The sequence below is a fragment of the Vipera berus genome (assembly GCF_964194415.1).
Source record: "Vipera berus genome assembly, chromosome: 3".
NCBI classification, from domain to species: domain Eukaryota; kingdom Metazoa; phylum Chordata; class Lepidosauria; order Squamata; family Viperidae; genus Vipera; species Vipera berus.
Genome location: NC_138204.1, coordinates 15,998,395 through 16,020,087, shown reverse-complemented (window position 1 = coordinate 16,020,087; position 21,693 = coordinate 15,998,395). Strand labels below are relative to the sequence as shown.

Below are 21,693 nucleotides of genomic sequence, written 5' to 3'. Positions count from 1 at the left end.
TGTGAAGTGAAGTGGGCCTTAGAAAAACTGAGCAACAACAAAGCTAGTGGAAGTGACAGTATTCCAGCTGAGCTATTCAAAATCTTAAAAGACAATGCAGTAAAAGTGCTACACTCAATTTGCCAGCAAATTTGGAAAACTCAACAGTGGCCACAGGATTGGAAAAGATCAGTTTACATTCCAATTCCAAAGAAAGGCAGTGCCAAAGAATGTTCAAACTATCGCACCATTGCACTCATTTCTCATGCTAGTAAAGTCATGCTTAAAATCCTACAAGCTAGACTTCAGCAGTATGTGGATCGAGAACTACCAGAAGTACAGGCAGGATTTCGAAGAGGCAGAGGAACTAGAGATCAAATTGCCAACATACGCTGGATCATGGAGAAAGCTAGGGAGTTCCAGAAAAACATCTACTTCTGCTTCATTGACTATGCTAAAGCCTTTGATTGTGTGGATCACAACAAACTGTGGCAAGTTCTTAAAGAGATGGGAGTACCAGACCATCTTATTTGTCTCTTGAGAAACCTATATGCGGGTCAAGAAGCAACAGTGAGAACTGGACACGGAACCACTGATTGGTTCAAAATTGGGAAAGGAGTCCGGCAAGGCTGTATACTGTCGCCCTGCCTATTTAACTTATATGCAGAGCACATCATGAGAAAGGCAGGGCTAGATGAATCAAAAGTTGGAATTAAGATTGCCGGAAGAAATATCAACAACCTAAGATACGCAGATGATACCACTCTAATGGCAGAAAGTGAAGAAGAACTAAAGAGCCTCTTGTTGCAGGTGAAGAAGCAGAGTGCAAAAGTTGGGTTGAAACTTAACATTAAGAAAACCAAGATCATGGCATCTGGCCCTCTCAATTCCTGGCAAATAGATGGGGAAGAAATGGAGGTAGTGACAGATTTTATTTTCCTGGGCTCCAAGATCACTGCAGACGGGGACTGTAGCCAAGAAATTAAAAGACGCTTGCTCCTGGGGAGGAAAGCCATGGCAAATCTAGACAGCACACTAAAAAGCAGAGACATCACCCTGTCAACAAAAGTGCGTATAGTCAAGGCTATGGTCTTCCCAGTTGCAATGTATGGCAGTGAAAGTTGGACCATAAGAAAGGCTGAGCGCCAAAGAATTGAGGCCTTTGAACTGTGGTGCTGGAGAAGACTCCTGCGAGTCCCTTGGACTGCAAGGCGATCAAACCGGTCAGTCCTAGAGGAGATCAATCCTGACTGCTCTTTAGAAGGCCAGATTCTGAAGCTAAAACTCAAGTACTTTGGCCACCTAATGAGAAGGAAGGACTCACTGGAGAAGAGCCTAATGCTGGGAAAGATCGAGGGCAATAGAAGAAGGGGACGACAGAGAATGAGGTGGCTGGATGGAGTCACTGAAGCAGTAGGCGCGAGCTTAAATGGACTCCAGAAGATAGAGGACAGGAAGGCCTGGAGGAATGTTGTCCATAGGGTCGCGATGGGTCGGACACGACTTCGCAGCTAACAACAACATATTAACTTTAAATCCAGAAACCTTCCCGTATTGTGTTATTATCTCCATCAGGTCCACAACAGAGTTCTCTGGCTGGGTCACTGTAACAACCAGATCATCTGCGAATGCTCTCAATCTATAATCCTGATCTCTAATTTGTATACCCTTAATTTTTCCCGAATTCCGTATTTTAACCAATAATATCTCTAATGTTAATACAAATAACAAGGGCGATAACGGACACCCTTGCCTTGTGCCCTTCTCAATATTACATGCTTCTGTCAGACTATTATTAACTATAATTCGGGCAGCTTGTTTTTGATATAATGCCCTAATCGGTTGTAAAAAATTTTCCCCAAAATCAATTTTGTCTAAAACTTTCATCAAAAATTGCCAATTCAATTGATCAAAAGCTTTTTCAGCATCTAGAAAGATTAACGCCGCAGAGATCTGGTTGTTCCTTTCCAAAAACTCTAACACATCAACTATATGCCTCACATTATTTTTCATTTGCCTACCACTGATAAACCCCGTTTGGTCCCCATGAATCACCTGTTGCAGAACCCTCATCAGTCTATTAGCCAACACCTTAGCAAATATCTTGTAATCTGTATTTAAAAGCGATATCGGTCTATAATTTTTAACTTGAGTAGCATCTTGGTCTTCCTTCGGAATCAAGGAAATAAAAGCTGTTCTCCAAGACGGTGGCACCTTTCCCCCCCTCTGGATTGTCTGGAACAGTTCCTTTAACGGTTTCATCATCTCTAATTGTAAATTTTTATAATAAGCCGCAGACAAACCATCCGTACCTGGTGCTTTATCCATCTTCAATTCCTTAATTGCTGTAAAAATTTCTTCTTCTGTAATTAATTGATTAATTCCCTCTTTTTGTACTTGCGTAAGAACCGGGATGCTAGCATTCTCCAAATATATATCAATGTCTTTTTCATTAATCTTCTCCTTAGCATATAATTTAGAATAAAAATCCACAAAAGCATCCTTAATAAGGTCCTGTTGAAACACAACCCTTCCTTTATGCTCAATTTTGTCTATATTAGAAGCCCTTTGCTTTTTCCTCAATCTATAAGCTAACCATCTACCTGGTTTGTTGGCGTTGCAAAAGGTATTATGCCTGGCAAACCGCAAATTGGTTGCCACTTGGTCAGCCTTTAATTTATCAAATTGTCCTCTTAACAGTTTAATAGCCTCCTTAGTCTTCACATCCTCTGAATTCAAAATCAAAGCCTTTTCTTTTTCCTTTATTTCATTCTCCAGTTCTTTCCTCCTAGCTTCCACAGCACGTCTATGTTTATTATTCATATATATCAACACCCCTCTCATATAGGCCTTACTAGCATCCCAAACCATGTCCATAGAGGTGCCCTTATTCATATTAATTTCAAAAAAATCCTTCATCCGCTGTTTGCATTCTTCCACATTTCTCTGATTTCTAAACAAATTCTCATTTACGCGCCACGAGCGCCTATCTCTATTCTCCTTATCAATCTCTAGCCAAACTGGGCTGTGATCAGAAATAGTTCTTGCACAAATCTTCACCTTCTTAGTCCTTAAAAAAAAAATCATTAGTCAACAAAATAAAATCAATCCTAGAAAAAGATTGATGTCTGTCAGAAAAAAAAGTATAATCCTTTTCCTGCAAATGTCTCTCGCGCCAAATATCTCACAGTTCCAAGTCATCCTTCATTTCAAAAAAGGATTTAGGCAGTCTAGCATGACTTGGGACGCGCTTAAAAGCTCCAGCCTTGTCCATCTGTACATCCAAAACACCATTCCAATCCCCCATAAAAATAAAAGATTTATAATCCAACTGGGTAAGCTTTGTATGAAGTAAACTAAAAAAGTCAGCTTGTTGTTGATTAGGAACATATAATCCAACTAAGGGACGCGGTGGCTCAGTGGGTTAGGACGCTGAGCTTGTCGATCGGAAGGTCGGCAGTTTGGCGGGTCGAATCCCGAGTGCCGCGTAACAGAGTGAGCGCCTGTTACTCGTCCCAGCTTCTGCCAACCTAGCAGTTTGAAAGCACGTAAAAATGCAAGTAGAAAAATAGGGACCACTCCGGTGGGAAGGTAACAGCGTTCCGTGTGCCTTTGGCGTCTAGTCATGCCGGCCACATGACCACGGAGATGTCCTCGGACAAGCGCTGGCTCTTCGGCTTTGAAACGGAGATGAGCACCGGGCCCTAGAGTCGGAAACGACTAGCACGCATGTACGGGGGAACCTTTACCTTTAATCCAACTAAAAGCGTCTTTTTACCTTCTAGCAGCAGCTCTATCATAACGTATCTTCCATGCTTATCTGCTTCAATTAAGTCTGCTGTTAAAGCACTTTTAACATAAACAACCACTCCATTTTTCTTATTCATTGCAGAAGCAACAAATTGCGTACCCAGCCTTGAGTTCGATAAATACTTTTGATCCACAACCCTAATATGCGTTTCTTGCAAACATATAACATCTATCTTGAATTGTTTTAAATATTGAAAAACTTTCTTCCTCTTCTGTGGTGAATTTAGTCCATTAACGTTCCAAGTTAAAAATTTAGTTGCCATGCACATCATCCCAAAGCTCTTGGAGCACTGCTTTGATAGGACTATCTTTTTTAGGCTGTGCTCCTCCCACTGCTTGGCTGTAAGTACGTTGTGGAAGTTCCATAGACTTCTGCTGATCTTGTTCTTTTGTTTTTTTTTTGATCGTTTTAAAGCAGCACGCATCACCCTCTGCTCTCTAGGATCATCCAGAGAAGTTGTAGCTTGATCTCCTCCAGCACCGTTCTCCTCTGTCTGTCCATCTTCAGCCTCTTGATGTTCTCCTTCTCCAGATCCCTTTGCAGCTTCCAGAAGTGATGATGGGGTTGCTTTTAAAACGTTATTGTAAAAATCACGCGCCTGCATCACAGTAGCCAGACGGTACCTTTTACCTTCATGCATCACCATCAACCCAACTGGAATCTCCCATCTGAACCTTATATCTCGTTGCTTGAGCTCTTGCACAAGAAATGTAAAATCCTTCCTCCTCCTTAAAATCTTTGGAGGGATTTCTTTTAGAACCAAAACTTCTTGATCAGCAATCACAACTTTAAAATCATAGGCAGCTTGTATAACTTCATCTCTAATTTCCCTCTTTGCAAAATAAACCACCACATCTCTAGGCAGCTTTCTCTGTCTAGCAATCCATGAATTCACACGAAACACTTTATCCATGCCTCCCTTTATTTCAGATGCTGGCTGATTCAATACCACTTCCAGAGCCTCAGAAATCAGCTGCTTTAAATCTTCCTTAATATTCTCTTTTAAGCCTCTGATTCTAACAGCAAACTGCATCTGGTAATATTGAGCAAGACTCAATTCTCTGTCCATTTTGTCTCTTAAATCTTCATTCTCCAATACTTTTGCTTCTAATATGGCATTCTTTTGAGTCAAATCTTCCACTTTTTCATCCAGATCTTCCACACATTCAGCCACTTTATGCACTGAAGACAAAATGTCTACCTTCATCACACTGAACTTCTGTTCCATCCTCTCTTCCATTCTCTCCTCCAATTTCTCCAATTTCTCCTCCATCTGTGCAAATTTATCACCCATTGATTCCAAAATTACCTGGGCATGTTTTTCAAGAGCATCTTGTAAATCCTTCGGTGTCAATACATCAGGAGGATGCAACGCCTGCAATGATGATTGTTGCACCGAAGAAGATCCAGCACTCCGAAGAGTTTTTGGGGGAGGTTTAGCCGCCATCTTTTACTTTCACTTGTGACGCACTTTCACTTTAAGTTTTAAAAGTCCATCAAGCTCGAGAGTAAAATATAATAATCCTCTTCACCTTTTCCTCTTGTACCGCTCTGCCTGCTCCTTTTATTCCATAGTCCTTCCTTCAGGCAGGGGTGGTCGCAAACGCCTGGCTCTGCTCCAAGAAATCCGGAGCAGAGACGCTGACCAGCTGGGAGTGACCCAGGCTACGGGGGAGTTCGATCCTTCAGCCGCCCAAGCTACAAGCTCAGGCGGCCCCGGAGAACTCGACCCCTACCTGGGGCCTCACCCACTCCTCTTCTCCCGAGGAGGGGGCTTCAAATTCACCCGAACAGCTGATCGGCGCTGTTTCGGGTGAAAATTACTCAGCTGAGCCGCGGGCAGCCCGGGAAGGCTGTCTCCGGCGCTGCGCAGCCACCGGAAGTCCCGGGGCGGTTACTATTGAAAAGGGGATACTGACTCAGTTGTGCCATTCCGCCGTCTCGGTCGTCCTGTGTCTGGATCCGGGGCTGCCGATAGGGTTCCGTTCGCGGCTAGTGCTGTCCGGTGCAGGATCCCACCTTCGTCACCAGTGCAAAGTCGCGTGGTCACACAGAGAGACGGACACTGGAGCTGGGTAGTAACTTCTTCATTGGATCAGGAATGAAGCTGAGGCAAAGGGGTTACCTGGCGTCTATTTATACCTGCCCAGGTGAATCGCAACCAATAGATTCAAACCTGGTCTTCCCGCCAGTGCAGGTGGCCAATGGATTTAAACCCTGGCTTCCCGCCAGAGCTGACCATGCCCTGGGGCTGTCAACGACTTGCTCTATTCAGGCTTTCCTGCCAAAAATGGTTGTAGCCTGGAGCTGTCCAGCCCCCTGCTGTGCTGACATCCTGTGTATGCTTAAGAGCATACACTACAGAGGAAGAATTATTTTTCTGTTTCTCCCCTCCCAATTCCACTCTGTCTGACAAGGGATAGATTTCAGCCTTCCTATCCCCTTTCTTTTAGGGATAACAGATCATGGCGAGGAAAATATAAATAATCCATAAATAGCAGTAAACATTTAGAATAAACCTTTTGTTCTCAGTGATCAAATTCAAATTCAAATTCAGTAACCATAGTCTCTCAAAAATATTAATATATTAGTATATATTATATACAGACATAAACACTCATCACACTAAAACTCCCTTTTTATGATCCTGTAATTTATTTTGTTTCAAAGGTAGCATGCTATGCAAAAAAGAATAAGAAACAGTAATCCAAAATGAAGGCCCTAAGAGAAAAGAAATATAGATCAAAGTAATTTATATAAATATATATCATTTGCTATTCCTTTTCGTGTCTTTGCTATCTGGCCTCGGGATCCAGTAATGTAGGTGAGGAATCTGTATAGTGGTTATATTGTTAGGGAAACTGACTGCACTCTTCCACAAATTATGTTTTACAGTTACAATTGTTTTATTTAGCATTCAACACTAATCTATTCATGACCTTTTCTCCTATCACAGATACTTATTTCCACTGTATTCAATTTATATTACGTTTCTCCTGACATACTCAACTCTTATATAACAACATAGGCAGAAGTACCGGTATACCAGCGGTGGGATTCAATATGTGAACAACCAGTTCTCTGTGTAGATGCCACTTCCAGAAATCCATTCTGGGCCTGGGCAACAAAAAATTAGTTACCAGTTCTGCTGAACTGGTGCAAACTGGCCCACCACTGTGGTATATACTCTTTTTACAAGCCAGTTGGGTATTTTAAAAAACAAACTTTCATTCATTGCTACAAACCACTTACTGCCCACTAGCTTTTTATCAGCTTTAGATTTCTTAAAATTTCTCCAACTATTTTGCCACCTTTATTAAACATTCTACCATGATGGACAAATGCATCTCCTTTCTCTAATCAAACTCCTTTCTTCTGTCAAACACAACTATCTAGTTCATTGTTACTTTAATTTTCAAATCTATACTTCTTGTGGAATGTTGTGTAGATCATACAATCTACTTAACATTCATTACAAACCATCCACGTTTTCAGGCAATAATTTATCTCCTGCAGAAGAGCCAAAGAAGCAAGAGACAATGGCAGGCATAGTGTTGTGATCCAAGCTAAGCTCTTTTTGTGTAGGGATAAGAAACTGATCTATGTCCAAACCAGGTGGGGGTAGAGGCAATATTGATCTGCGTACAAAAAATGCACACATTCACATCACCAACTACCATGCCTCTAAAATCACCAAAATAATTCCCTATACATTAACTTTGACAAGGAAACACCACACATTTATATCTTATGTCACACTCAGATATGAACTGTTTGCTAAGCATTTAATTAATTCTCACACATGCTGTTCTAAGCATTACTCTGCTTAGCAATGGACTTCAACTGCATATTCATGCAAAACATTTTCTATTGATTGATTTGATTTGTATTCCACCTTTTCCGTGGGAACTCATTCAAGCCTTTTGACTACCATATACTATCTCTAAACTAACAAAGGGATAAGTTTTATTACATATGTTTCTCACTGATTTCCTGAAGAACAGAAGTCTAGTTTCTATACCCTTTGTAAAAAGTACACTGCACTTCTCAGATTTTGCAAATTATCTTGCTGTTTGCTTAACATTTTTTTTCCATCCACACTCTTTTTCCCTTCATCATTTCACCTGTCACCTTTTTTTCATACTTCCCATTACTCAACACAGTTCTGTTGCATTTTGGAATGCACTTTTTCATTCTGCTTCAATCAGCCTTCTTTAAGTTCATTTACAGTTCATTCTGTTGGGAAATTAATCCATCTACTAATACTTTTTCATACAAGACTCTTTTTCTCTTCCTTCAGACATCCTACTATGTTCTATGTTCTTCTCTTTCTTTCACTTTTTTTTCCTATCTCTGTTTTTCCTCCAAGAGTCTCTCCTGCCGCTACCAATATGGTAAGATGTAGTACTCTTGATCTCAGTGCACACATAATGCAAGGTGATAAATCTGTTTATTATTTCTGTCTGGCATTGCTACTGAGTAGGAACTTCAAAACTCTGCCTTCTCTGGGACATCTGTGTCATGCATATACTTGGTATTAATTCATTCATTTGGAATTCATTGCTAAAACATTGTAAAAAGATAACTGGAAAATATTCTTTGTGTATAGGTATTGAAATAATGAGTATCTACAAATATGGATCTGTGGTAAGTAAAAACTTGTCATAGTTTCACAGTAAATAAAATGTAACAGCACGTGCACACGCACGCACAAACACAGAGACGTTATCAGTTTCTCATATTTTGGCTTGGAATTGCAAGGTTGTTTGGAAAGCAAACCTTGCATATCTTTTAAATGATCAGGAAAGGTAGATTGGGATAGGTCACACGGTGAGAACATCAGTTCAAATGTTGAGAATTCTGGCATGTAGAATTCCAAGTTAGATAAAAAGATCAAAAATATACTGGCTGTTCATTCAGAGCAAGAGAGACTCCTACTGGGCACTAACAATCTTCAGTAGTAACATGGAAGTCAGGAGAAACTCCAGTCCAGACTACAGTCATAGCTTAATTTACAGAACCACAAGATTCCTAGAGAGGAATCAAGGAGCACTTGTACCTTGTTGACAACTATCTGCCTGTGCTTTCATGGGGGAGAAGAGAGAGGTGGAATTGCATGTCACACTTTAACAGTTATGTTTGAAGAATAAAAAGGGCAAAAGAATTTTAAAAGAGTAGGCTGAGATATAATGAGAATGTCAAGCTTGCATGGATGGCGAGACAAAGTTAAGACTGAAAAGCTAATGGACTAAAGATAGGGAAAGTATAAAAAAAAGCTTTAACAATGGTTAAATATTGTATCATGACAACACCTATGTCTTAAAATAAGAAAAGGGAAAACTTATCTAAATCACAGTCATATTGATTTATGTTACTTTAAAAGAATGCACATATCCTGTGTGTCATGAACATTTTGTTATTATTAGATTACAGAATATCACGCTCATATGCAGAAGCTAAAGATGACATAACATAGTATTCCTTTCTCCTATTTTCCTCTCAATGCTTCTGGGTTGGAGATTAGACTGAGACATTCATTGGCCTAAAGTCTACCAAAGGATAGACAGAAGGACCTGGCTGTCCTTGGTGCCAGTCGAACATCTTAACCATGGCAGCACCCAATCCTCTCTATTCTGAGAAGAGAATAAATATATTGTTCACTCACAATATGAACCATCTTTCTTGTTAATAAATATTTAAATCAAGAAAACATTTAGGGTATATTTACAGCAGTTATTCAACTGAGGTAAAGCTCAATTTTAATTTCACTCCCAGTCTGCAAGGTAAATGTCATTCCATCCCAAACCCTTCCAAATTTTTTTAATAATCAAGCACAAGGTTAGCTATGACACATCAATGTACTGTTTGGGAAAATGTTTAACTCCCTCTTCCCTTCTGGAAAGAATAACAAGTTGAGCCACAAATATAGAATACCCAACCATATGTTTGCTGCAGCATTGTATATGCCTATTTAAAATACATAGGCTTGATATGGAAGATATTTCTTCAACAGCTCTTCCCCTTAACTGTATTTCCTTACTTGATTAGCAGATCTCTCATATGGTGTAAATAAAGCAGTTCATCAACACCTTGCAGAGAAGTGAATAAACAAACTCCCACATGTTGCTTCAGCCTGCAAAAGCTCACTTTGCACATCAAGGGAGAAGAGAATTAGGCTCCATTGCATACTGTAATATTTGTTGGTCTCCCTAACATAAAGTGGTTTTTTATTTTTAGCATGCTTTCTGTTTTGCTTAGATCTAATACAGAACACATGAATTCATAAATGGATGTAACCCACGAAGGTTATTTTTTATACTTCTGCTGAAGTTTTAGAAGAGCCGATTCAAATAATGCATTGAAAAACAGAACTTGTTTCTCCCATTACCTAATCAATTAGCACTGTCACAATTTGGGGGATAAAAATAATAAATTTCCAAGTAGAATGGACCATTCTAAGAAGTAATAACCAGCAGCAAGATGGATAGACCCAGTTACACTAGCCGTGAGTGCACAATCCGAAGAACTGAAGGACCAGATTAGGGACAGACCCTCATGGAGAGTATCTATCTATTTGGTTACTAAGGGTCAACAATGACTTGATGGCACATAAGTCAATCAAAGTAGATATATTAATCATTAAATGCCTTATTTTATATTAAGTTCCAATCTATTAAAAGCAGACATATTGAGAAAAAGGATTGTGATTTTATCTTTCAGTCTATGTCATTTGAAGCCCATCGCCTCACAGTTCCAGCTGTAAGATGGCTTGGCCTCCTTCCGTCTGATGTTTATCGGTTAGTTTTTCTAACTATCATACTTTAAATTTTTTTAAAAAGCAAAAAAAGTTCATTTTTTCTTAATATTTTCTTAATATTGGTTTACTCTGCACAAATTTACAAGGTACATGGTTGCAGTACGTTAAACATAACCATCAGGATAATACATGCAACGGTATCCTTATCCTTTACTATTTTTCATTCAGTTGTGGCACACAGAACTATATATATTCCATGATTTAATAAGTATAGGTCATCCTCAACTTACAACAATTCATTTAGTGACTGTTCAAAGTTACAATGGCACCATTCTTCATACTTACGACCATTGAGCAAGGTACCCCCTATACTATACCTGTACATTTGGTTTTTCTTCCCTAAATGTAGACCTAAATGTAGACCTCTAATCATCTTTGTTGCTCTTCTCTGTACTCTTTCCAGAGTCTCAACATCTTTTATACATCGTGGTGAACAAAACTGGATGCAGAATTCCAAGTGTGGCCTTACCAAGGCATTGTAAAGTGGTATTAATACTTCACGTGATCTTGAGTCTATTCCTCTGTTAATACAGCCTAGCACTGTGTTGGCTTTTGGCAGCTACAGCACACTGCTGGCTCATATTTAAGTGATTGTCCACTAGGACTCCGAGATCCCTTTCACAGTTACTACTCTTGAGCAAGACTTAGTTATGTGCCCCTCTTTCCACTTTCTATACTTGTCCTTTTATCTTTCAGTTTATCAGAGAGTACTTTATGCAGCCATGCTGGTTTCTTTTGAAAGCTGTTATTTTTCCTCTTTGTTGGTATTGTGCTATACTGGGCTTTTATTATCTCACTTTTCAAAATTTCCCAAGCTTCTAGAGTTGTTTTCCCCTTGAAAATTCTCATCCATGGAATCCTTCCCAAGATCTAAGTTTATTGAAATTAGCTCTCTTAAAGTCCAAGACTCTAGTTTGACTGTATTCTATTGCTTGTGCTTCCATAATGTTGAATTCCAATATTGCACAATCACTTCCTCCCAAGGTTCCTGTGGCTTCAACACCTTCTATCATTTCATCTCTGTTAGTGAGAATTAGATCCAAAATGGCTAATCCCCTAGTTCCCTTCTCTACTTTTGGGTGACAAAGTTGTCTGCTAGGTTTGTCAGGAATCTGTTTGATCTTCCACTTGGTGCAGTTTGTCTCCCAGTTGATGTCAGGATAGTTAAAGTCCCCCATTACTATTGTGATGTGCTTCCTACATACCTTGGTTAGCTGACTAGCAAAAAGTTCATCTATTATTCTATTTCCTCTGTTTGGATGGGTGGCCTATAGTATACACCTATGGCAATGTCATTTTTTCTCCCTTTTATATTGACCCAAATGCATTCAAGTTTACAGTTTTCATCATTGTTGTGCTCTATTTCTGTAGAGATGTAGTTATTTCTTATATAGGGAGCAACTCCACCCCCTCTTTTATTTGGTCTGTTTCTTTTGAATAATTTAAATCCCTCTAGCTGTGTGTTCCATTTGTGGGTTTCATCCCACGTTTCCTTGATGGCGACAATATCATATCTGCCCTTATTAACCTGAATTTCTAGTTCACCCTGTTTATTGCTCATACTCTGTGCATTGGTGTATAGACATTTGAGTCCTTTATGACTGACCCTGTGTTTACTTTCTACATGACCTATGTGGTGCCTGAGTTCCCCTATTGTCTTACCACTTGTTTGGTTAGTGCACTTTGTGTGGCACTCGCTATTAGAAGCTCAATTTTGCTTGATATTCTTGTCCACACACACATCTATGTTACATACACATAGCCCTATAGTTTTTAGATTTTAGACAGGGATGTTCTGTATCAATTAACTCACTGTCCCCACTGTTTAGTTTAAATATTCCTCCAGAAAGTCTGTGAATTTATAGCCGAGCAACTCCGTCCCTTTCTTTGATGGATGCAATCCATCTCTTTTGTACATTTTTTTATTGGACCAGCTACAGACATCGTGACTAATATATCCAAAGCCTTCCCCTTTACACCACTCCTTTAGCCACATATTGAATTGTGCTATACGCTGGCCTTTTCCATTTTGCTCTTTATACACTGGTAAAACCTCTGAAAAAGCCTACAGCCTATTCTGCTAAGTTCCTGCCCCAAGCTCTGGAAATCATTCTACACAGAGAGTACATCTTTTTGGCACAGATCGTTAGTGCCAAGATGTACAATAGCCTCCACATCACAGTCCTTGCTGGCATTCTTGATTATTTTAGAAATACGCTTCTTGTCCCTACTGGCAGTAGCACCTGGAAGACACCTGACCTCTTTCAAAACCTTTGTGTCCTTTCCTAAACTTACATCCCTTATAATTGAATCACCAACCAGAAGGTGGCTTCTCTTTTTGGATGCCTTTCTCTTCTTGCGTGACTGATGTGTAATACCTGATTCGCACTTCTCCCTGTCAAAAACTTCATCTTGGACCACAATCCCCTGCTTATTTGAGTTATCATCACAAATACCTTTACCAGTCTCCTTAATGTCCTTATTAAGGTCAGCAAGGGCACTGTATCTGTTGTGCAGGGACACAGCAAAAGCTTTGTGTTTATGGTTCACAGCTCTCACTCTGCCAGATCCCACAGTTGTCCACACTGCCCTTCTCCTGCAGGATCTTTGTGGTAGAGAGGGCAGATAGCGCGGAGGCTCAGTAGAGTAGAAGGGACCTTAAAGATCTTCTAGTCCAGCCCACAGCTCAAGCAGGAGACCTTATATTATTTCAGATGGTTTCAAATGGTTGTCCAATCTCTTCCTGAAAGCCTCCAGCGATGGAGCACCCACAACTTCTGAAGGCAAGCAATCATTGGTTGGTAGCGCTCACCGTTAGGAATTTTCTTCTTAGTTCCAGGTTGATTCTCTCCTTCATTAGTTTCCAACCATTGTTTCTTGCCTTGCCTTCTGGTGCTTTGGAAAACAGTTTGACCTCCTTGTCTTTGAAAGAGCCCTTCAAATATTGGAACATTGCTATCAATTCATTCCCATGTCTGTTTTTGCCCAAACCTTGAGCATGCAACTCAAATAGCAAACTTTCATTTCATATCTATATTTCAGACTGTAAAAAGGAATTATTTCAAGAATAACCATACAATTTAGATAAAACAGAAACTTGCAATTCGGGCACTACGTTCATGCAAGAACACAGATATGCTCTATCTGATTTTCATAGAATGTGCCTTGCTGCATGCTAAATCTGTTGTAAATATGACAAGACATCTTTCTCTGCCCACTTTGATTTAAATTTTAAACACATTCCCCATTGTAGAACAGTATTATGTACAATTTCATCACATCTAGGTCTTCAGCAGCGCTAGGGGCTCTATCTCAATGACTGGATGAGAGAAAAAATAGGTAATGTCCCAAACTGTGTGCAGCAAGACAGCACCAGTTTCTTAGAGCAAATATGAAGCAGCCTGAATTATCATCATCCTTCATTCATTTCCTTGTAGAATGACAAAACAGGCAAGCACTAACTAATGACTTGTAAATATCTGGTGGACAAAATTGCTCAGATTCGGGCTGGTCTGGACTCTGACTGGGCAGTATCTGACGAGAGGAAAACAATGAGTTTGGCCGAGAACATTTGGGAAGAGTTTGATCCTGTGACTCCGGATGAAGTGGACAGGATCATGGGGAAATTAAGTGCCGCCACGTGTTTGTTGGACCCATGTCCCTCCTGGCTGGTCTATGCGTCTCGGGAGGTTACACGAGGCTGGCTCCTAGCAGTTATCAATGCCTCACTGAGTGAAGGGTACTTCCCTGCCACCTTGAAAGAGGCGGTGGTAAGGCCCCTCCTTAAGAAACCTACATTGGATCCAGCTATTTTAAACAACTTTCGTCCTGTCTCCAACCTTCGCTTTCTTGCGAAGGTCGTTGAGAGCGTGGTGGCACGGCAGCTCCCTTTGGTCCTGGAGGAAACTGAGTATCTGGATCCGTACCAATCGGGTTTCAGGCCCGGGTATAGCATGGAGACGGCATTGGTCGCGCTGGTGAATGATCTCTGGCGGGCCCGAGATATGGGTTATTCCTCTGTCCTGGTCCTATTAGATCTCTCAGCGGCTTTTGATACCATTGACCACGGTATCTTGCTGCGTCGTCTTGAGGAGTTGGGAGTGCGAGGCACCGTTCTGCGGTGGTTCTCCTCCTACCTCTCGGGCCGTTCGCAGACAGTGTTGGCAGGGGGGCAGAGGTCAACCCCTAGGCCCCTTAGTTGTGGGGTGCCTCAGGGGTCGGTGCTCTCGCCCCTCCTGTTCAACATCTATATGAAGCCGCTGGGAGAGATCATCCGTGGCTTCGAGGTGAAGTATCATCAATATGCTGATGATACCCAGCTTTTCATCTCCACCCTGAACCAACCCAGTGATGCCCTCAATGTGATGTCCCGTTGCCTGGAAGCGGTACAGATTTGGATGGGAAAGAACAGGCTCTGGCTCAACCCGGCCAAGACTGAGTGGCTTTACGTACCGACATCTCGTTTAGTCCAAGAGGTTCCATCTTTGACTATAGGAGAAGAGATGTTACCTCCCGTTGATAGAGCACACAATCTAGGCGTCCTCCTGGATTCACGACTCAGTTTTGAAGATCATATTGGAGTCGTGGCTAGGGGGGCATTTGCCCAGATTCGCCTGGTACACCAGTTGCACCGCTTTCTGGACTGAGATGCCCTACGTACAGTCACCCACGCACTCGTTACCTCCCATATAGACTACTGCAATGCTCTCTACATGGGGCTGCCCTTGAAGACCACCCGGAGGCTTCAGCTGGTGCAGAGTGTGGCTGCACAGGTAGTGATGGGAGCACCCCGATACTCCCATATTACACCCCTCCTACGTGAGCTGCATTGGTTACCGGTTACCCTCCGGGTGAGATTTAAGGTGCTGGTACTTACCTTTAAAGCCCTACATGGCTTAGGCCCGGGATACTTGCAGGACCATCTGCTGCCGGGAATGAATTCCCATCGCCCAGTGCACTCACACAGAGAAGGCCTCCTCAGGGTACCGTCGGCTAGACAATGTCGGCTGGCGACCCCCAGGGGAAGGGCCTTCTCTGTGGGAGCGCCAGCCCTGTGGAACCAGCTCCCCCCTGAGCTTCGGATGGCCCAAAATCTCCAGTCCTTTCGCCGCGGCCTCAAAACACTCCTTTTCCACCTGGCTGACCTGGACTGACAGGGACTTTAATTATGTTTACAATTTTTTAACTCTAATTTTTAATTTATTTTAATTTTAATTTATTATACAGAGGCCTTTAATTTTAATTTTATCTTAATTTCTGTATTTATTGTATGTTATTGTTGTTAGCCGCCCTGAATCCTTCGGGAGATAGGGTGGGATATAAGTCCCATTAATAAATAAATAAATAAAATGTTAAGTGTTCCAATTATATAATGAGCCACTGGTTAAGTAACACTTCACGGTCCCTAAAATGTGCAAAGCCATTAGCTTAACATTAATATTTGACAATATTAATCTTATTGGATTTTTAGTTCAGTTTTATACCATTATTTTATGAAAAATAAAAAGAAATATTTAACTGTAAAACGTAAGCATTAAACTGTTTTTTAGACTGAATGTTCCCAACAGTGCACTAATTCCACTGACTAAAGAAGATCAGAGTAAACTAACTGGTTTACAGACAAGACCATATATTCTTCATGAGTCAGCCTGGAAAAAAGAAGTACGTACAGATCATAATAAATTCTGTATTTTGTATTATAAGCAGTTTGAGCAAACTCATTTATATTCTGTTGGTAGAGTTCTAATGTATGGCGCAACTACATGTCCCCTCTTTAACTTGAGAATGACTGATTAAATAACTCCACATGAGCCATCTTCTCATCTTCAGCCCATAACTGATGCCAAGGGACTGGTTGCTCTGAGTGTTTTTTTCAACTTTTCCTGGCAAAAGCCTTGATCTTAGATGATATGTTATATTTAGCAGCAATAAACTGATTAGACAATAATTTGCCCATTGTCTATTGGCTACTTGATTGGGGCATGTATGTTGTTTCACTCCACTCTTCTCTGCACAGCATACCAGTATGCTCACATGTTATGTTCCCTTATATATATGATATGATATTCTATGCAGGGATCCCACAAATCCTTTATACAGTGCGTCAACATCCTTGTCAGCAGGTCACATATAATGGCAGCCCTTGGTTTTAGTGGGAATGTTAGCATAACTACCGCAATAGACTATTTGGTTGAGATCCCTTGTAAAATGTGCTGATAAACTGCGGGAGTCTGGCAAAATAGACACAGAAATTCCATACCAACATGTTTGTGTTGCCTCATGGACTAGACACTAGAAGATAATAAAGCTTGTTTTGTGGGATTGTACTTGTCTCTATTAGTATTAAATAGCATTTAAAACAGACATGTCAAACTCGCAATGTCACGTGACATCGTGCAACTTATCGGGCAGTTTTGCCATTGCCGGCAATGGGGTGGGCATGGCTTCCGTATGATGCATCCGGCCTGTGGGCCGGCAGTTTGACACCCCCAATTTAAAAGAACTCCAGAACTCAGGTGCTCCTCTCTGCTGTTCAACATAAACATTAGCTCTCCAGTCTAAATAATTAAAAAAAACTTGATATTTGAGTCAAGAAAGAGTTTAAAAACAGATCTGCATTGTATAGCTTTGGCCTAAACAGCTTTGAACTGGATAAAATGTCTTGATCAGTAGCAAGTCTAAACATGCCCTCCTACGTGAGGGCAAAACAAGGTGTGCTTCCAGAGGACCTCATAGACTCTAGTCTAGAACAGGACAGAGAAAAATTGTCTCGTGCTATTACACAGCTGAGGCTTAAATGCCTACCTAAAGGCAAAGAACATGGCCATTTCGTAGCTGCTTAGATGCTGAAGGAAATATCTGAAATGTATAAGCTTGACTTGTCCTGACAATGTGCTGAATTTATGTAAGTGGAAGATGTAGATGTAAATGAGGACAGAGAAACAACACGCAATTCATCTGGCACTATAGTGTAGCAAAATAACCTCTGCTTGTCTTTATAGTTAAGGTCAATCATATTTGTAATGTGGAATCCACGGCGTAAAATGTTTGTCTTTTGATTATGCATCTGAATCAATGTTGATTGAAATGCTAATTTCCAATGCTTTTCTTTTACAGTTAGATATTATGGAAACATCTAAAATGAAGGCTGAAATTCAGGCTTTGACTTCATTTTCAACAGATTATCTTTCTAGGGTATATTTGCCAAACAAGCTGCAATTCGGTGGATGGATCTGAATATCAGGACACCCTTTCAAAGTTTTTTAATGAGTATTTTGAAAGAATATAAATAAAAAAAATCTAAGTAAAAATATGCAAAACATATAAGAGAACAAAAGGATGGTATAGATAATTATTCCTAATGGACTACAATTTATTTCAGAGGTTTTTAAGGCAGACCTTACAAAATTTTCAAGTTATGCAAAATACTTTCCATGTGAGATAGTATTTCTCCTTAATTTTTCCTTCAGGATAGGAAGAATATCCTATTTATATTAATATTAGTTTTCATACATTTTATAACTGCGTGTTTCAAATAAGAAATACAGAAGATGAAAGGACATTAATATTGTTTTAGAAATACTTTATCACAGTTTACTAGTTAATTAAAAGCACTTCTTCATGATTTTGTGTTGAGTTTAAAAATCTGATATCAAAATTGTAATAAATCTAAGAAGAATGTTAGTCTTTATGTTGTTGTTGTTGTTAGCTGCGAAGTCGTGTCCGACCCATCGCGACCCTATGGACAACATTCCTCCAGGCCTTCCTGTCCTCTACCATCTTCTGGAGTCCATTTAAGCTCACGCCTACTGCTTCAGTGACTCCATCCAGCCACCTCATTCTCTGTCGTCCCCTTCTTCTATTGCCCTCGATCTTTCCCAGCATTAGGCTCTTCTCCAGTGAGTCCTTCCTTCTCATTAGGTGGCCAAAGTACTTGAGTTTTAGCTTCAGGATCTGGCCTTCTAAAGAGCAGTCAGGGTTGATCTCCTCTAGGACTGACCGGTTTGATCGCCTTGCAGTCCAAGGGACTCGCAGGAGTCTTCTCCAGCACCACAGTTCAAAGGCCTCAATTCTTTGGCGCTCAGCCTTTCTTATGGTCCAACTTTCACTGCCATACATTGCAACTGGGAAGACCATAGCCTTGACTATACGCACTTTTGTTGACAGGGTGATGTCTCTGCTTTTTAGTGTGCTGTCTAGATTTGCCATGGCTTTCCTCCCCAGGAGCAAGCGTCTTTTAATTTCTTGGCTACAGTCCCCATCTGCAGTGATCTTGGAGCCCAGGAAAATAAAATCTGTCACTACCTCCATTTCTTCCCCATCTATTTGCCAGGAATTGAGAGGGCCAGATGCCATGATCTTGGTTTTCTTAATGTTAAGTTTCAACCCAAGTTTTGCACTCTCCTTCTTCACCCGCAACAAGAGGCTCTTTAGTTCTTCTTCACTTTCTGCCATTAGAGTGGTATCATCTGCGTATCTTAGGTTGTTGATATTTCTTCCGGCAATCTTAATTCCAACTTTTGATTCATCTAGCCCTGCCTTTCTCATGATGTGCTCTGCATATAAGTTAAATAGGCAGGGCGACAGTATACAGCCTTGCCGGACTCCTTTCCCAATTTTGAACCAATCAGTGGTTCCGTGTCCAGTTCTCACTGTTGCTTCTTGATCCGCATATAGGTTTCTCAAGAGACAAATAAGATGGTCTGGTACTCCCATCTCTTTAAGAACTTGCCACAGTTTGTTATGATCCACACAATCAAAGGCTTTAGCATAGTCAATGAAGCAGAAGTAGATGTTTTTCTGGAACTCCCTAGCTTTCTCCATGATCCAGCGTATGTTGGCAATTTGATCTCTAGTTCCTCTGCCTCTTCGAAATCCTGCCTGCACTTCTGGTAGTTCTCGATCCACATACTGCTGAAGTCTAGCTTGTAGGATTTTAAGCATGACTTTACTAGCATGAGAAATGAGTGCAATGGTGCGATAGTTTGAACATTCTTTGGCACTGCCTTTCTTTGGAATTGGAATGTAAACTGATCTTTTCCAATCCTGTGGCCATTGTTGAGTTTTCCAAATTTGCTGGCAAATTGAGTGTAGCACTTTTACTGCATTGTCTTTTAAGATTTTGAATAGCTCAGCTGGAATACTGTCACTTCCACTAGCTTTGTTGTTGCTCAGCTTTTCTAAGGCCCACTTCACTTCACATTCTAGGATGTCTGGCTCGAGGTCAGTGACCACCTCATTGTGATTATCAGGGACGTTAAGCTCATTCTTGTATAGTTCTTCTGTGTAATTTTGCCACCTCTTCTTAATCTCTTCTGCCTCTGTTAGGTCCCTGCCATTTTGGTCCTTTATCATGCCCATTTTTGCATTAAACGTTCCCTTCATTTCTCCAATTTTCTTGAAAAGATCTCTGGTCCTCCCTATTCTATTATTTTCTTCTATTTCTTTGCACTGTTCATTTAAGAAGGCATTCTTATCTCTTCTAGCTATTCTCTGGAATTCTGCATTCAATTGGGTGTATCTTTCTTTTTCTCCCTTGCCTTTCGCTTCCCTCCTTTCCTCAGCTATTTGCAAAGCTTCCTCAGACAGCCATTTTGCTTTCTTGCATTTCTTTTTCTTTGGGATGGTTTTGGTTGCTACCTGTTGTACAATGTCGCGAACCTCTGTCCATAGTTCTTCAGGCACTCTGTCTATCAGATCTAATTCCTTAAATCTATTTGTCACCTCTACTGTATATTCAACAGGGATATGATTTAATTCATACCTGAGTGGCCTAGTGCTTTTCCCTACTTTCTTCAGTTTAAGCCTAAACTTTGCAAGGAGAAGCTCATGGTCTGAGCCACAGTCAGCTCCTGGTCTTGTTTTTACTGACTGTATAGAGCTTCTCCATCTTTGGCTGCAGAGCATATAGTCAATCTGATTTCTGTGTTGTCCGTCTGGTGATGTCCATGTGTAAAGCCGTCTCTTGGGTTGTTGGAAAAGAGTGTTTGCTATGACCATCGTATTCTCTTGACAGAATTCTATCAGCCTGTGCCCTGCTTCATTTTGCACTCCAAGGCCAAACTTGCCTGTTATTCCAGTTATCTTTTGGCTTCCTACTTTAGCATTCCAATCCCCTATGATGATAAGAACATCATTTTTTGGTGTTAGTTCTATAAGGTGCTGTAGTGCTTCATAGAACTGGTCAATTTCATCCTCTTCAGCACTGGTGGTTGGGGCATAGACCTGGACTACTGTGATATTGAATGGTTTGCCTTGGATTCGAACTGAGATCATTCTGTCATTTTGAGGATTGTATCCCAGTATTGCTTTTCCTACTCTTTTATTGACTATGAAGGCTACTCCATTTCTTCTGAAGGATTCTTGCCCACAGTAGTATACCTGATGGTCATCTGAATTAAATTCACCCATTCCTGTCCATTTTAGTTCGCTGATACCTAAGATGTCAATGTTCAGTCTTGTCATCTCTTGTTTGACCACGTCCAGTTTTCCTTGATTCATGGATCTTACATTCCAGGTTCCTATGGAGAAAAAATCTTTACAGCATCGGACTTTCCTTTCACCACCAGACATATCCACAGCTGAGCGTCCTTTCGGCTTTGGCCCAGTCGCTTCATTCTTTCTGGCGCTACTAGTACTAGCCCTCTGCTCTTCCCCAGTAGCATATTGGACGCCTTCCGACCTGAGGGGCTCATCTTCCAGCGTCATATCGTTTTGCCTTTTGGTACTGTCCATAGGGTTTTCATGGCAAAGATACTGGAGTGGTTTGCCATTTCCTTCTCCAGTGGATCACGTTTTGTCAGAACTCTCTGCTATGACCTGTCCGTCTTGGGTGGCCCTGCACGGCATAGCTCATAGCTTCATTGAATTACACAAGCCCCTTCGCCACGACAAGGCAGTAATCCATGAAGGGGGTTAGTCTTTATAGTTACCATTATTTACAGATTACTAAGCTAAAGAACGATTTTTGTCTAGTTTACAGTCTTAATAAAATCAAACATGAATGGAGTATATAGTGAAGGATTCCCTCCCTTTTTGCTATGCATTTGTTCAACAGGGACCTAATTTATAGTTTCAAAACTTTAAA

General features: G+C 40.8%; 1 protein-coding gene across 1 annotated transcript in view; it reads left to right on the top strand.

Moving 5' to 3' along the window:
- Positions 1-17,862, top strand: part of SPO11 (SPO11 initiator of meiotic double strand breaks) — a gene marked incomplete at its 5' end in the record, with an annotated part of 37,364 nt that extends 19,502 nt beyond the window's left edge. The window contains 4 exons of the mRNA XM_081325956.1: positions 8,400-8,437; positions 10,511-10,587; positions 16,157-16,268; positions 17,724-17,862. Of these exons, the coding sequence (XP_081182082.1) occupies positions 8,400-8,437; positions 10,511-10,587; positions 16,157-16,268; positions 17,724-17,843 (347 nt within the window). The 3' untranslated portion in view covers positions 17,844-17,862. The remainder of the gene's footprint in view (positions 1-8,399; positions 8,438-10,510; positions 10,588-16,156; positions 16,269-17,723) is intronic.
- Positions 17,863-21,693: the final 3,831 nt, after the last annotated feature.